Here is a 17503-nt window from a genome sequence, read left to right as displayed (position 1 = left end):
CTTCATACGGGTTGGCATGTGTGAGTGGGAACAAATGTGCTTACCAGGAGCGACAAAAGAGAATGTTCTCTTCATTACTTCTGCATTACAAAGCACCTGGCTTGTCTGGCAGCTGCAACTGGACCTAGACCCAGCTCAAAGTGCTGCAGCATGATGCCTGGGTTCTGTATGCTCCTCACAGCATGAAGGTCCTCCCGGCTACCAGATGCTGCGAGGAGCTCTTTAGCTCACTGACAGAGAGCTCCGTGGAAGGGTCCTGCTGCAGCACACTGTTTGAACACTCAATTATTACGTAATTTAGTACGTAATTAAATTCCAGTGAACCTGTAACAGTCAAGTTTCAAGCTGAGGCACTGGTGTCTTTGGCCTCAATCCAGCAAAACACTTCAGTGCATGAATAAAACTACTTTGAATAGACCTACTGGCAAATCAGTGGGAACTACTGATTGCTTCAAGTTACGTATATGTTCGAGAGATTTGTTTGATGTGGCACAGTGCCCCATTGTAAGTGCTGTGTTGAACCAGAGCCTAAATGCAGTTTACCATGCATTTTTGGTGTTGATGATTTCTTACCAGGCAGCCCTGTTCATTTAGATGTGGACACCCTCATTTTAAAAGGAATATTAAGCACTTTTAAATGCCCCTTTCTCATGATAAGCATTCAGGGATGGTTCCCTTTTGGACAGTAATACAGTGGTAGATTTACTCTGGCAGTCAAACAGTTAATTAAAAGTCCCTTGGGCAGAAATTACAGGATTAGTATAGTATCATAAACATCTGAAACCATTGCATGTACTCAGTCATATTCAGGAGATACAAAGGTATCCGCCAGTAAAAATGACATCCACTTAGGTAAAATCCTGCTTATGCTTTCTTTTGTCTTCATATCTCACCTTTAAATACAGTGTAACTAGAATTTTGTCGCTTGCCATGTTTCAGCCAAATGACAAAATATAAACCTCTTTTTATTAATTAAACAAGAATTCTGAAGCAGCTAAAGCAGAAAAACATACTTAATAGCAGGCTTTTTCTGCTCTTTTTCCTTGCAGAATGTTCTAGGAAACCGAATTTTCCAAAAACATGGTTATTCAAATAGACTGTGGGATGTGCAAGAGCCACTAAATTCATTACTGGTAAAACAATCCTAATATTCCAGCACAACCACTTCAGTTCATTGAAACTCGAACTGTGGCTGGAACATTGCCCATGCATTTGGGCACTCCTCCGAAGCTTGACACTTCCTGTATTCAGATTACTTAACCTAAATACAAAGAGAAAAATAGGAAGATAACACTTGTGTTTTCTGTTAGAAATGTGTCACTCATAAATACCAGGCTGTATGAGATTTAAGGCATTTTAAAATTTGCCAGCAAAAAAGAAGCACATTCTTCAGCCGTTCTGTACTGTATTATTTAAAGGATGTTTGACTCTTAGTTTTTGAGCCATTAACATAAGCACTGCAAAGTCCCTGCAGTTGGTCAGTAATGTCTAGTACTTTGAAAAAGTGAAGCCATACAGGCCAGACTTCCAGGCACATAAATCCAGCTGAACTCAACAGAAGTAGTTTGGACAAACAGAGATATTATGATATAGCTCACAGAATCATATAATCACAGAATGGTTTGAGTTGGTAGGTACCTTAAAGATCAGCAAGTTCCAAACCCTTGCCGTGGCAGGGACAACTTCCACTAGGTCAGGTTGGCCTGACCTAGGCCTTGAACATCCAGCCTGGCCTTGGACACTTCCAGGGATGGGGCAGCCACAGCTTCTCTGGGCAACCTGTGCCAGGTACTCACCACCCTCATAGGGAAGAATTTCTTCCTAACGTCTAACCTAAACTTACTCTCTACTCCCAGTTTGAATAATAATTTGCAGTTATGAATTCTCTCAGCTTCTGTGTAATGCTGGAACTCATTTAACTCGGGTGCTTATGTTAGCTGCTGTTCAAGATGTTGTTGAAAACTACACCTCCGTGCAAGTCCCTCTAGTATTTTTAAAATATTGGATATCACTCTTTTGATAGTTTCAGATGTGATCAGATGGTGATAAATTAGTGTAGTGACCTGTACCTAGATATATAAAGAATTATTAGCCATAAACACTTACGTAAACAAAACTTCACTTGGACAAACATAATTGTACACTCAAAACATTGTCTGAGGTATCTCTGCTTCATAATAATAATGTCCCATTACCCACAAGAGGGAGCTCAGACAGTCAAATGTAGTGGTGTCTTTTTCCAATGTAAATTGATGAGAGCTATGTAAAGGGTTATAAATAGATTTAAGCACATTTTTAGCAGTTAGTGCATGGTTAGATGTAATTTATATTAGCTGGGTACTGTAACACGTGTAGGGTTTTTTTTCCTTGAAAGAATACGCCTGTTTTGAAATTATTTCAAAAAGAAGTGTTCACATTCTTGGCACAGATAACTTCATCAGGAGGTACTACTTCATCTGTGAGTAGCTGGCTTTTTTTTTTCACAGTCAAGGGAAGGAACATCCTGAATAAGCCTAATATTAAAACAGCATTAATAGGAATATGTTTGACTGTCTTGCATGAATATTAAGACTTGTATTTTTTTGTACTGACATCTAAACAGTAAACATATATATTGACATATTTGCAGAACATGAATACAAAACAGTCTGACCACAAGACAGTCAAGGTTCTTAGCAGGTAATGTCATTAAATGATGAACTTACTTCTGATTACTCTTAAAAAATTCGGAGTCATTAATGTATTTCGGCTCTCCATGGACAGCAAAGTAATGAGACAGTTAAAGGAACGATCTGGGCAGAGCACTGTGATGAAATGGCTGTGGGGAAGGTCTGTGGCCACAAGGCAATCTGGGCTGTGCACTGAGATGTGTCATACACTTGTAAGACAGTCACAAGATAGAGGTGAAAGTTTTTTGATCACATAACATCACATCATTATCCCTTCATGTGGGAAACTGGGGATCTGGTTAATAAAATTTCCAAACTCCACTTGTGTGATGAGAGCAGCAAAAGCCCATTAGTGGGGATGCAGTTATTTCAGTACTGAAGTGCTCTGGCTTCATAGAATCATAGAATCATAGAATCATAGAATCAACTGGGTTGGAAAGGACCTCTGAGATCATCAAGTCCAACCCTTGATCCACTAACGCTGCGGTTACTAGACCATGGCACTAAGTGCCGCATTCAGTCTCTTTTTAAAAATCTCCAGGGACGGAGAATCCACCACTTCCCTGGGCAGCCCATTCCAATATCTGACCACCTTCTCTGTAAAGAAATTCTTTCTAATATCTAACCTAAACCTCCCTTGGCACAACTTGAGACCATGCCCTCTTGTCTTGCTGATAGTTGCCTGGGAAAAGAGACCAACCCCCACCTGGCTACAACCTCCTTTCAGGGAGTTGTAGAGAGTGATGAGGTCTCCCCTGAGCCTCCTCTTCTCCAGGCTGAACAGCCCCAACTCCCTCAGCCTCTCCTCATAGGTCTTATGCTTGAGTCCCTTCGCCAGCCTACTTGCCCTCCTCTGGACCTGCTCCAGCACCTCAATATCCTTTCTGAACTGAGGGGCCCAGAACTGGACACAGCACTCAAGGTGTGGCCTCACCAGTGCTGAGTACAGGGGCAGAATCACTTCCCTGGTCCTGCTGGCCATGCTGTTCCTGATACAGGCCAGGATGCCATTGGCCTTCTTGGCCACCTGGGCACACTGCTGGCTCATGTTCAGCTTCCTGTCAATCCAAACTCCCAGGTCCCTCTTGTCAATCCAAACTCCCTTCAGTGTAGTTTTTACTCTACGTAGGCTATTTATCAAGGCTTTATTTATCTTTAACGCAAATACAGCAGTTGGCATAGAATTGGGCTCAATGGTCCACATGGGACCCTCCCAAATTCAAATATTCTATGATTCTATGATTAGCAGAATACACTCATATCCTGATACTGGTTATTCCTCTTTCTGTAGAAGAACCATCTGCAACACTCTGAGTGTCTGTATCACATCATAGCTCTGTTGATACTAGACGTAGTCAACAAAAACATAACCTTAATGAAGTAAATATTCATGTATACCTAAACAGAAGCTTCTTAATGTTGAGCTAAGGACAACAGCCTATACATCCCACTGGTGCAAGCCATAAACAGCAAGAAAGCAGGCAGATAAGGCAACAGCTCACTCACCAGTTCCTCTTCCTAGCTGTACCTACTTCCTTTCCATCACTTACAGTTCTCATCAGTTTACTCATTCTGAGCACCCAGAGCACAGTTTGGCATCTGACTGCACATTTGTTACATCAGCACACACATCCTCATTTCATTTCCCTAATTTCTGTATTAAAGTTTAGTATAAGATTCAGACAAATAACTAAATTCACAGACCACCTGCTCTCATATTTTCTAACCATTTCAAAGAAACCAAGCATCTCTCACAACTGGCACCTGCAGGCTGGTGGAATACTTTGCTGCCACAAACCAGCACCCGATTGCAAAACATCATATGACTGTAACATTTGGAAACCATCTCAAGCCCATGGAGATCATCAGACCATGAGATCACCAGTCAACTGGATCTGAGTTCTAGGCTGATGCTGCTTACTCAGTGGGGAGTACAGATGCATGGGCTGTGGTCAGGGAAGATTGAAGGAACTGAGGTTTAGAAGGGGGAACTGATGATTGATATGTAGGAAAGCAGAATGACTCATATGCCAAATCTTGTGCTTTCTACAGCGTAAGCCACTGAACTGTGCCATTTAGGAAGCCTGGGTCAAGTGTAACAGTGATTTGTGAATGGTTGTCATCTTTCATTGATGTGGTATGAGCAACACATGACATTCCCTGTAAGGAGCACTAGAACCTAGAGGTGACTGGCACTGTCCAAAGCAAGGTAGATTTGTTTCATTCTTACAATCTACTTTGAATTTAAAGCATCAGCCATGCAGTTTTGGTGCACACCTGAAGGACCATCTTGATAACTCCCAGTTTAACATTACAAAACCAAGGCACTCAGTGAAGGAAATGGTAAGGTTGAGACTGCCCCTCCAACTTTGTCTGCTACCTTCCCTCTCTACTTAATGCGCATTGTGGTGCAGTCATGCAGTCAGTGTCTGTCCTGTCCTAGAGAAGTCTATTAGGATGGAAAACAGGGCCCAGCTTTTTGGTGCTTATTCAGTAATAGTCATAGTCCTTCATTGCTGCACACCTTCCAGGCCTGTCATGAAGACCATTAATAGTTTCATCATGGTTTTTCCAAGGACGTGCATCACCGTATTATCCATGCATATGCATGCCACGACACTCCACGAGGAGGGAGAAGATCCTTAGTGCTGTGAGTGCACATGTGTGACTGTGGAAGTATGTGAATAGAAGAGAAAAGTCATGGCAGCACCCAGGTTTTGTCAGCTCTCCTCACAATCCTGCTGGACAGGGCCAGGACTCCTCCTGCTACATCACTGCCTGGACCAAAGTTCCTTTCCCTGCAGCCCTCTTCTTCCAACACTGCACATGAGAACCCTCATGAGAACCCCTCATGAGAAGAGAGGCAAGACTCCTCCAGACAAATCTGCTGCGTTCCTTTAGACACTTCTACTTCGTGCATTTAGCAAGCAAGGAATTTTATGTAGGAAAAAACACCAAGTGGTTCCATGGCTAAGACTGTGACTAGCTCATTTCTGCGAGGTGGTTTGTGAGATGGATACGTGGAGGTGAGACAGCAAAGTGACAGAGCCAGAGCTCCCCAACCAGCCCAAAGGAAGGCTGAGAAGACCTCTCTGTCCCACCCTTGCCTACTTGTACGCACTGTTAACAATGTGTAATGCTCACAAAGGCCTAGATGGCAGTAAAGCCTCTGGAGGGAGGTGACACACTTCGAAAGATTCACAAAATCAGCCAGAACAAATATAATCCTGAAAAGTGAAACATTGAAAAAAAAGCCGCTGAACCCAAACCTTATGCATGTCCTTATCTTCCAGACCTTTCAAGTGTCAAATTGCCCTAGCCTCTGGTTGTTTCAAGACTGCATGAGTCATATCCTTGCTAACTGGAAGACTTAAATTGAGTTTGTTCAGCACCCATTAGGATGGAAGGAATTCAGTTAGTAATGATATGAAATGGAAATCACAGGTCTTGTTTTTATTTTAAACCCATTTACTTCACTCTTTCTTAACCGTTTTGAAGCAAACCCATTTGCCATCACAGTGGCATGGTTACTTTTGCTAACCTGGATAACCTGGATAATAGCAACAAAAACACTTTATGTAACTGACTGTTACAGTCTGTGGAGGTGTTTGCATTTAGCAGCTTCTTTTGCCATCTGAGCCTTTCACATGCCTTTCCTTGCCTCCTGACCACTGGTGAATTGACAGCAAGAGCCTCAGACTGCACCCTTGTTTTGCTGAATACAACCGTGGTTCCCACAGGCTGCAGTCAGAAATTATAAAATTGAACATTTCATTGGCAGTTGATCTCAAAAGCTGAAACAGGTTTCTAAATTCTTGGGTGAAATACAGTGTAAAACCATCTTTGAAATAATTGTATAAAACTTGCTTTTACAGTGTGATGCTTCCAATGGACCTAACTTGCAGACCAATTTAAGGTCTCTCCTTAAATACCAGGACACAAATCATACAGTTTACTTGGAAAATACAAGATCAATATGAAGAGTGTTTTATTAAGAAGCTTAATTTCAGCTATTTATTCAGCAGAGTTCCAGAGTATCTAGAGAAAAAACTCAGCATGTCAAAATTGGAGATTTATTGAATACGAAAATGTTTCTCATTCTTATGAACTTGATAAGAAAATGAAGAGGTGGATGATAGATATAGCAGTTACCTTTCAGAAGGCTGTTCTAGCCATGTTTATGCTTTGCAACACCTGATTGATGTTGACTCTGCTACATTTTAATTTGACTTACCTATGAATATTTTTGGAAAATTCCATTTGTTTACTGTCCTGTCTTTGAATCCCATTTCTCATACTATTTTTTCTTTTAAAAATAGTTTTCATGAGATACTTTAATTTTTCTTCCTTGGTACTTCTATATCAGTTTTACTCATTTGAATTGTGATACAATTTCTCCAAGTCAGTGCTCTCAGACACTTGAGCATCTGTACTGGCTGGTAAATATATTGATACAAGGCTGTTATTTTTTACTTTCACCATAACTAAAAGTAGGAGGAAAATCTGATTGCAAATAGCCATAGTCAAGATTAAATACAAATCTCTGACTTCAATTAGTTTGGGATGGTTTAAGAATTTCATATTTTTCCAGGCTGGTAGCTGGACCACACCACAAATTTGGTGTCTGTACACGTATAAAAATGTTTCCTGAAGACTTCCATACTGTTCAGTATCTACAGGTAAAATATACTCTTTGGCTGCTCTCAAGGTGCGATATGTCACAAATGGGGCCCAGCTTTCCTTCTCCACCTCACTGTGGAGAAGGTTTTAATCCCAGCAAATAATCTGTTATTATTCTGATATCTAACGCAAAATGGCTGCACTTAAATAGAAAATTTCAAGGTAAGCACAATTATTTGTAAGTAAAGGTCTGCCATCTAATTCAATTGCATCCGAAGCCAGTCTGTTGATGAAGTAATTTTATGTACTTTTTAAAGTTTTCAATGAATTCACTGAAATCACCAGACTGGATGGTACTTTCAAAGCTAGATGGAAAAATTACTAAAATGACAAATTAATTTGAAAATGAGAACACTTTTGTTAATACACATAAATACAGACAAAAAAAAGTACATCTTAGACTCTGCAGTGTTCCGTGCTCAAAGCAAAGCCTTGATGTCCGTTCAGGTTTTGTTTCCCATCAGTGCAAAACTCAAATAAGGCTTTTCCAGCATTCCCTGCCTGATATTCCAAGTGGGTTTTATTAACTATGTTTTTTTTTTCCTCTTCAACTTTCACAAGATATAGTGAAAATTTGATCCTCAGATAACAAGAAAAGAGGAATAAACACAGTGCTGCACTGCCTGTGGAGCATCCCAGCAAGAAGCGCGTGCCTCAGGAGTGATTTCCCATCGTGTCTCCGCTCTGGCCTGGGTACAGCAGCAAGCAATGATGGGCACGGATGCTGGCACTGCCCTGATGGCTCAGGAGGAGAAATGGAAACAAGGTTGTCCTCTCCTGCAACCTCTTCATGCTCTCCTACTGCAGTCCCAGGTGCTTGGAGCAATGCAGAGCCTGTTTTCACATGTGTGCTGCAGGAACCGTGTAGACAGTGAGCATGGAAAATAAAGGGCAACTTGTGTACTTTTTTTTGTCCTCTTTGTTCCCAGGAATTGTTCTGATTAACATAAAATACCATTTTTATGATAGATTAATAATAATAAACAAAGCTAAAGTTCTGATGTATACAACAATTGAGAATATTGAGAACTTTTCTATATCCACTTTTAATGAAAAAATGAATAATGAATAGAAATAGAAGTATAACAAAGAATTTCCAGTTGAACTAGGAAAATACAGGGATAAATAGAGCAAGTAAAACTGACATTTTACTTCCTGGTTATTTGTATATCCCCATTATTTGTATATTCTCAGTTATTTGTACATCCTGTCCCTACTTAGAGCCACTTATGTTTCAAAACAGACCAGAAAATAAGAACAAAATATCCTCACAGCACTTTTACTGACATATTCTCAGTTGAAACTATGATGAAACTATGATTCGTATATTAATTTTTCATTTCTTGCATGCCAAAAAGTACAAAAGCCAAAAGACTCTCAAATCTTTACACTTAAGGAAGGAAATTTTGATCTCAACTGTTTCCTTTTATTTTCATAACTTGCTAATTATTACTGGCAGTGCACTCATTTGAAAAAAAAAATATATTACTTCAATTTTTACTGTGCAATTTCTCAGATTTTATATAACAATGTAAAGTTGACATGGGATAATGAAGTACAGTTTTTACCAGTGAGGAGATCTGTTTTAAGATAACTTCCAAACACTTCAGGCATGAGGAAAATAATTCAAAAAAAATCTTCACCAAACTAAATTTAACATACATGTATTCCATATGCTAACATTGCCCCTGCTGTATGCCTTAGTATGATCCAAATTTCCAACACAGGAACTATTTATACCATTTTCTAGTGTGTCCATATCTTCTTAAATTGGAAGAAATATGTTTAGAAAAGAAATCTGATCTACTAGAACATATAATGGGGATAGATTAACTTCAATTATGTTACTTGAAATAAAATATCCATTATATAATGGATAAAATATCCATTATATTAAGTTACTGGCTGACAAGCATTAAATCAAATATAGACTTCTACATACTCCGTATCTGTAGTAAAGTATTATAACATATTAAACAGATCCTTATTTTAAAATCTCTTTCCAGCACAGGACCAATCATTTATGAACTGCCTCACACAAGCTAGTTGGGAGTTATGAGGAACCCTGTCTTTTTTGATATTGTATTCTGAGCTTTTCCAGTTGCTCCACGCACTGCGTCTGGGCCAGCTTCAGTGTTCGGTTCTCCTCTGTCAGTTCTGCATATTCCTTAGCCAGCTGAGCAGCATCCATGCTTTCTTTTTCCACTTGTTCCAGCCTGGCAATCAGCTCCTTTCTAATGATTATGAAAAAAACCCCAAATATTAAAAATGGTAGTATGCAAAAATTTGTCATCATGTGTTAGGTCAAAGCTGGACTGTAGGTTGTTAACATGGTATTACCTCAGCTCGTGTGAAACAAGGGCCTAGAAAATTAATTTGTTAGAGTCCTCTTTTTTCCATTAAAAGATGAAGCTTCCAAAATCGCTGATAGGTTTGCTGTTCAGTGACCAAATCTGCAAAATGCTGGTTTCAAGTATTTGTATTTAGGGTTATTCAGCCTGGAGAACAGAAGGTTTCAGGAAGACCTTAGAGGCCCTACCAGTACCAAAAGGTGCTCCAAAAGAGCTGGAGAGGGACTCTTCACAGGGGTGACAGGACAAGAGAATGGCTTTAAACTGAAAGAGAGTAGGGTTAAATTGGATATTGGGAAGAAATTCTTCCATGTGAGGATGGTGAGGCACTGCACAGGTTGACCAGAGAAGCTGTGGCTGTGACATCCCTGGAAGTGTCCAAGGCCAAGTTGAATGAGGCTTGAAGCAACCTGGTCTAGTGGAAAGTGTCCCTGCCCATGGCAGTGGTTTGGAACTAGATGATCTTTAAGGTCCATCGCAATCCAAACCATCCTATAACTGTATAATTCTGTGATCTCTAACTTCAGTAAATGTTGAACGTGTAATTCATGGTGGTGAATCAAGTGCTAATACTTTACCAGAAGAATAACAATATATTTTTCTCTCAATATCAAATATAATTGAAAGAGAGCATAATTTTTTGTTCAGTTAGTTAGATTTATTAGTAAATTCTGTGAAGTGCACCTGGTTTCCTTTCTCTATTACAGATGATTCTAGTAGATACTAGGCACATGAATCTGAACTACATATATTGCTTCTATAATATGTTTAGGCTCCGACCTTAGCCCTACTACTGAGGCAGAGTGATAGACCTGCAAACCTGACGCCTCCTGGTCCTCATAAGAGCTGTGGCTTCTTCTGGATGGAGTAACACAGTGCCCTGTATTCCCAGAGCTGGCCAGGAGCTGGAGTCTCCTGTATAGTATCAACTGAAATTACCTCAGCACAAGTTAAGATAAAAGAGGTCTTAAAACACACTGAAGGCATGAGTAACTCACAGGGTTAGTGAATTACTAATTGTTCTCCACTTAAGTCATCCAGCAGGCTAGCCTGGCCTCTGGGGTTTTTCCCCTTTAAGTCAAAAATTCACCCCTGCTACAGGAAGTCTCTTCTAAAGGGTTCTTAGTTCTTTTGATCATTCTATCTCAGAGATTAGTTAATCTTTAACGGTTCATGGCCCTATGACTTTATTTCTCAGTCATATCAAAACAATGCTTGTAGATCACCAGTGGGAAGATGTTAGTACCTTCAAAGTGGATAGCTTTTGCTGTGGTCCTTAAAGGAGCCTTCTTGTCAGGCTAGACCTGTACTTTCAGACAGGAAATTCCTACAGATCTGGAATTCTATTCCCACAGGTCAGAGTATTCATGAAAAGATAACATTTCTGTATTTGCTCATCACTTATGTTGCTTGTAGCTGCAAAGCTACCACTTACAGCAGTAAAAGTGTAAGCGCATGGGTTTTGAAAAACACTTCTGCCTGGGCTTCTTTTAGGATCAATTTGACCTTCCTCTGTCTTTACTGCAGCTTTCAGTGATAGCAGAGTTTGCCCACGGTTTACAGTCACAATTACGTAAGTTCAAGGAGTCACAAAGTTAGAAGAGATTCTTGACACAGTCATTTCTCTCAAATGTGCTTCCCATTGAAAAAAAAAAAGAGTTAGCAGCCATTACAGAAATTTTAAATCATCCTAAAGAGGCAGTATATAGGCATCTTCCTACAGCTAAATATGTTGGCTTTGTTTTATACTGTTGAGGTAATGCAGAGCAGCTATGCTGCAGCAAAGCTTCTTTCTCTTTCCTTTCACCAGGTGAAAGGTGTGTTCAATTAAGCCTTTGAGGGAAAACATCAAGAGCCTATTTTAGCTCAGCAAAATTCTGTTTATATTTGTCACAAATAGTCGTAAAATTTTTAGAAGCCGCAAGCCATTAACAGATTTATTTCTCTTTGGTTGGGCCATGATAGATCAACCAATTTTCAAAGGGGCCAAGATGATTCTGCTAGATAGCTCCTATTAATGGGACAGAGACCATGGAGAAGTATTTTAGAGAGTAAAAAATGCATTTAGGGACAATGAGGTTTTACAAGTCTTTAATCACTTCAATCTCTCAAGGGTCTCCTCTGGAAGACTTTTGTTTCTGGAGACCAAGAGAGAGTGTCAGCAATATTTCTTTGCAATTATTCTCTGGTGCAGTGCTGGACTGAAGGATTAAATTAAGCTCTTTCAAATTACAGACTGTTAAAACAGAAGTGTCCAAAGAAATTAATTCAGAATCATTCTTCCTTACTTTTCGTACACTTATGAGCTTCTTAAAGGGAGATGTAGTGAACACACTAATAAGTAATCAGCATCTTCACAGCGGACAAATCTTTTCTGTGGGGACTTTTAGTACTTGAAAAAGAATGGTACTAACTACTCTATTTGAACTGGAGCCAGGAGTGGCACAGACAGACAATGTGAGAACTCGGACAACTCTGTTAATGAATGTCAGTCCTGATTTGATAAGATGAGACTTTGTGCAGGCAGGGCATTCATGCTGCTTTTCAGTAATATTAAAGCAACATAGATAACTTTTTCCCCTGTGGGATTTACCTTTGCTGTTAAACAAATTATAAATGTGCTAAAATAAAAAATATACTCATTACTGTAGTCCATACTCTAGGACTTCCCTCATAGAAAGCAGTTTCCTTGCACTGATTCTGTGATCCAGTAGTACTATGTGGGCAGAAAAGGGCAATTCAGTCATCTTTCCTGTGTTTCCTGTTTGGGACAGTATCTCCAGTTGTCTCCCAGTACGTTGGAGGCAAACAGCTGTCCAAATAACTAATTTCCAGTAAATTGCCAAGTAGCTACTTGTGTGGCTCCCTGTGTGTATGGTTGTACATATGTGTTATTGATTGACTACTCATGAGATTGTGCTGGAAGTCTGATAGATGCTACAGGCTGGATATTAGAAAAAGGTTCTTCACCTGGAGGGTGGCTGAGTGCTGGAAGAGGCTCCCCAGGAAAGCGGTCACAGCACCAAGCCTGATAGAGTTCAAGAAACGCTTGGATGATACTCTCAGACACATGGTGTGACTCTTGGGGATGGTCCTGCGCAGGGCCAGGAGTTGGACTCGATGATCCTCGTGGGTCCCTTCCAACTCAGCCTATTCTGTGATTCTGTGGTAAAATTGCCCACTTCTGAGTCAGCAGAACCTACTTGTTCCCTTCCCATCAGGATCAACACCTGTTTACAGGGTAGGGTGATGTTTCAGGCCTGCCACAGAACTAAAATTAGAGTACTGGGGAATTGCTAAATGTTATGAATGGTCTAGCTTACAAAGCTCACAAAAGGATGAGGACAGTAACATTTTCTTCTGATCTAATCCGGGATTTGAACTTAGCTTCCAGAGGTTAAAGAACACCATAATAAGCTCTTGCACCATGTAGCCTTTGTTATGGATGCTTAATAAATAGGTCTAGCACTGTGTAATCTGTGTTTTCTGTTAATGGCTATCCCAAGTTTAAATATTAACAGCATTGATAAGGTATTTTCTAAACTAGTGCTGAGGTACTCAAAGCTTTGAGACAATCTGTAATGTACACTCTAAGTGTTCTTTTCTGGGGAGGGATTTGTGAGGGAAGGGAGCCTGCCAGAGCAGGAGAAAAACACAGCATGGTCTTAGGGAAATTATTTCTCTTGGCCTTAATGACCGACCATGCAGACAACAGAGCTCCTTAACACTAATATTCACAATGAATAAATACCAAGAAAAGTGACAGACTAAGCAGATAAATCTGTCTGGAGATGAGTATATTTAAAGATGGACTGGACACAAGGAAAACAGCTTCCAGAGTACAAAGAATCAGATTTGTCTTTCCCCAGTTGTGAACAACGTGTTCAGGATCATGCATCTGTGGCACCACACATTTCTTCACAGCTAACATGTGTCTGTGTTCTGGTGGCCCATAAGATCATCTTCATTTCTCACATTTGACATGGCTTTCACATTAGGAGGAATCACGAGACCCTGTAAGGTAATCGCTGTCTGAGAAGACTGCCCTTGTGTGTTTAAAGCCTACTAATTGATTTTTAAAACAACGAGACAGCCTGTTTTAATTTAAATGAAAATATATCCAGATGACAACACATAAAAGGTCATAGAATCAGAGAATGATTTGGTTTGGAAGGGACCTTAAATATCATCTAATTCCAACACCCCTGCCATGGGCAGTGACACTTTCCACTAGACCTGGAAGTCTCTCTTTGTGTTAGAAAAGCTGTAATTTAATTTCCACTATTTGGCAAGTAACATATATTTTGCATACACATGATGATGAAAAATCAGGTCTAGAATGGGAAAATTATTGAGCTAAAAGGTTGCCTTTAAGGTTTATGCTAATCTTTTTCTGCAGTACCTGGAAGTCTGAAGACTGTTTGTCTTAGCAATGTTGCAAAGACAGTCTGGAAATAGTGTACCTGGAGAAACCATCTGGTCTGGAAACCTTAAAACAGTCTTATGGTCATGAGAGCATGCTAAAGCATATGGAAGACTTCCACAAAATTAAGCAGACATCTCCACTGCATGTCATTTGCCAAGAAGGCCAACGGCATCCTGGCCTGTATCAGCAATAGCGTGGCCAGCAGGACCAGGGCAGTGACTGTCCCCCTGTACCTGGCACTGGTGAGGCCAACCCTCAAATTCTGCATTCGTTCAGTTCTGGGCCACTCACTGCTAGAATGACATTGTAGTGCTGGAGGTGTCCGGAGAAGGGCAATGGAGCTGGGGACGGGTCTGGAGCACAAGTCTTGTAACTGGAGCAGCTGAGGGAGCTGGGGGTGTTTAATCTGAAGAAAAGGAGGCTCAGAGGAGATCTTCATGCTTTCTACAACTACCTGGAATGATATTGTAGCCAGGGGGAGGTCAGACTCTTCTGCCAGGTAACAAGGATGAGAGGAAATGGCCTCAAATTGTGCCAGGGGAAGTTAAGATTAGATTTAGGAAAAACTTTTTCTGGAAAGGGTTGCCAAGCACTGGAATGGGTTGTTCAGGGAAGTGGTGGAGTCACCATCCCTGGAGGTGTTAAAAAAACATGTAGATGTGGCACTTGAGGACATAGTTTAATGGCAAACATGGTGGTGGTGCTGGATTGATGGTTGGAGTTGATGATACTAAAGGTCTTTTCCAACTCTAATGATTCTATGATTCTATGTCTACTGTGACATGTGCAAAAGAAGAAAAGAAATCATATTCATGGCAAAGAAAAGGAGTGAACCTAAACCAGGTGGTGATCAAATGATATTTTCTGAAGAGTTATATTAGAATTGTCTGGGGGAGGAAAAAGCGATAACCAGCCAGTGCTAAGAATATAAGATACAGCTAGCAACCATGGCAACTCTAATATTTAACTACATAATCCAGGGTCATTATCTAGTAATAGCAATATAACAAGTGCTCAAAATAACCAACCATCCCACCCCTTTCACCCAAACTTAGATACCCCAAAACATCTGTTATGGAAATACATGTGTGTTTCTGGAACATAAATTAAATTACATTCTGTGCCCTAAATGTGGTGTGCTCTCGCTTCCACACCCTTTTCTTTATTTTCAATCATGTCTCCCATTCCACAGTGATTTTTTCCCTTGTACTACATATTGCTGGCATAAATGGGAAGAGTTTGAGTGAAGAGAGCAAACAAAGCTATGATTATATTAGCAAAAAAAAATCTACTCAGTCTTCTTCTAAATTCTTTCAATTTCTTCCTTCCTTTTTTAGTTTTCTTCTTGAGTAACTTCTTTTACCCTTCAATCATTTTATCAAAATAGTATTTAAGAGAAATAGACAATAGCTAACAGGTGCATTAGGCACCTGTGGATCTTTATTTCCATACATTCAAATTCAAACGTAGAAGAAGATAAAGACACCCACAAAAGGGGCAAATTTCAAAAAAGCTGCAAACGCCATCTTTTCAGTTTGAATTAGATTTGATTGAATAGAGAACTGCTTTTGAGGCTCCAAGCTTGTCCATCTCATCAGACTTTTTAGAAAAGTCAAAGCATCCATTCTAAGAATGGAATACTCAACTCTTCCAGTGGCGGGGCAACCAGAGCTTTTCTGGGCAATTTGTGCCAGTGCCTCAACACCCTCACAAGGGAAGAATTTCTTCCTACTATCTAATCTAAACCTATCCTCTGTCAGTTTAAAGCCATTCTCCCTTGTCCTATCTCTACATATCCTTTTAAATAGTCTCTCTACATCTTTCTTGTAGGCTCCCTTCAGGTACTGAAATGCTGCAATTACAAGTGTGCTCAGGTATGTAAGCTTACGTGTGTGTAAAAGTATATGTGTCCTAATAACTTTCTGATCCCCCTTCCAGTTTTAACCAAACTTGGTGCAGTTAAGAGGTCCCAGTTAGTTTCTGGAAGGTTTAATAAAAACAGACTGCTACAGAAAGGATTGTTGCTTCAGTGGGGAAAGGCAGTCTCATGAGACCTTCTCCAAAATACTACAAAATGGAGAATCTACCTGGAGGGAGAAGCTATAAACAGTTCACATATGGAGAAAAAAAAAAATCTTCAGTTGGCACTTGCAGCTTGTTAAACCTCAAAATCAAGCAACCAGTGCACCAACCTGTAGGAAATTAAACATCTTTGATCCCAGTGCTCTAGGACCACTTCTTAACATGGGCAGTGGTGAGAGGTGCTGCACTGATATTTGTGATGTTTAGGCATTTCACAGCTATACAGCATGTGAACACAAGTCCACAAATATGTAATTGGAAGGCACATAAGAATCACAGTAATATAATTCCATTCGTTGCCTTATTCAGCCACTCAACATATGTCTACTGGGGCACGGAATCCACAGAACAGGTTCGGCAAAGGTAGCAGTGGTGGAAGCATCCTGACATTGTTCCGCTGTTGACATCCACTGGTGAAATGAAATAAAATGCCAGCCTGAAGCCCGTTAATTCATCCAGGGTAACCACTGCAGAGAGGCTGACATCTGGGCTCAGAAGTTGATTAGGACAGTTGTGAGCTCTGGTAAGCAATTTTGTGCATGTACCTGCCCTTCTCAGGAAGCAAAGTATTTCTAATTCAGCTAGTACCACGGACTCCATAGATTACAAGATTGCATTCAAACAGGATATTTTTTTCACTTAAGAAAGTGCAAAAATAATAACATAAATGTCTATGGTTATTATAATAATAATAATATAAATGTCTAATTTTTAGAGGCTCCAAGCATACCTCATAAATAGGCATAACTGATTCAGGGATGTGTCAGTAATAATAATGGATTTATATCAGTAGACTCTAAAATCCAAATGATCCAAATGATCTAAGGCTACCTTTTGGGTTTATACATCTAAAGTCAAGTACTTAAATGACCATTTAATATTTTATATTCTATTTGGATTTTCAGAATAGAAAAAGACACATAGGTTTCCACTGAATTCGCTTGATTACTAAATACGTATTAAGCAGCTTATATTAGACAACCAAATTTGACAAATCATTGCAAAATTATTTGAATTAATTATCTTTTCCTCATCTTTCCAAACACACCAATTACATTTGATGGGTCATGTTCAATGAATGATGAATCAAATGCAAACACTGCATTTTCATGTATTTTTCCAGGCAGGGACAGTGTAGTGTTAATCTCTTCTGGCTATTTTTTCTTCTCTTTTAACTTTTGTGTCAGTTTGTCAGAATCTGAGTGCCACACAGATCCTACAGTGGAAGGGCATTTGTAGTGGGAAACCTCAAGTAGCTCTGACACATTAAGCCAACTGTAACTATATTGTGTCTG

General features: G+C 39.9%; 1 protein-coding gene across 2 annotated transcripts in view; it reads right to left on the bottom strand.

Moving 5' to 3' along the window:
- Positions 1-7835: 7835 nt before the first annotated feature.
- MAP3K7CL (MAP3K7 C-terminal like) overlaps positions 7836-17503 on the bottom strand; it is a 30528-nt gene continuing 20860 nt past the window's right edge. For both annotated transcript variants that reach the window (XM_027744190.2, XM_039379653.1), the window contains one exon: positions 7836-9583. In XM_027744190.2, coding sequence (XP_027599991.1) covers positions 9403-9583 — 181 coding nt within the window. In that variant the 3' untranslated portion in view covers positions 7836-9402. The remainder of the gene's footprint in view (positions 9584-17503) is intronic.

The sequence above is a fragment of the Pipra filicauda genome, unplaced genomic scaffold (genome assembly GCF_003945595.2).
Source record: "Pipra filicauda isolate LSUMZ 115617 unplaced genomic scaffold, ASM394559v2 scaffold171_size1565689_pilon, whole genome shotgun sequence".
Lineage (NCBI taxonomy): Eukaryota > Metazoa > Chordata > Aves > Passeriformes > Pipridae > Pipra > Pipra filicauda.
Note: the sequence above shows the minus strand (reverse complement) of the source record. Positions and strands in the feature narration are given on the sequence as shown.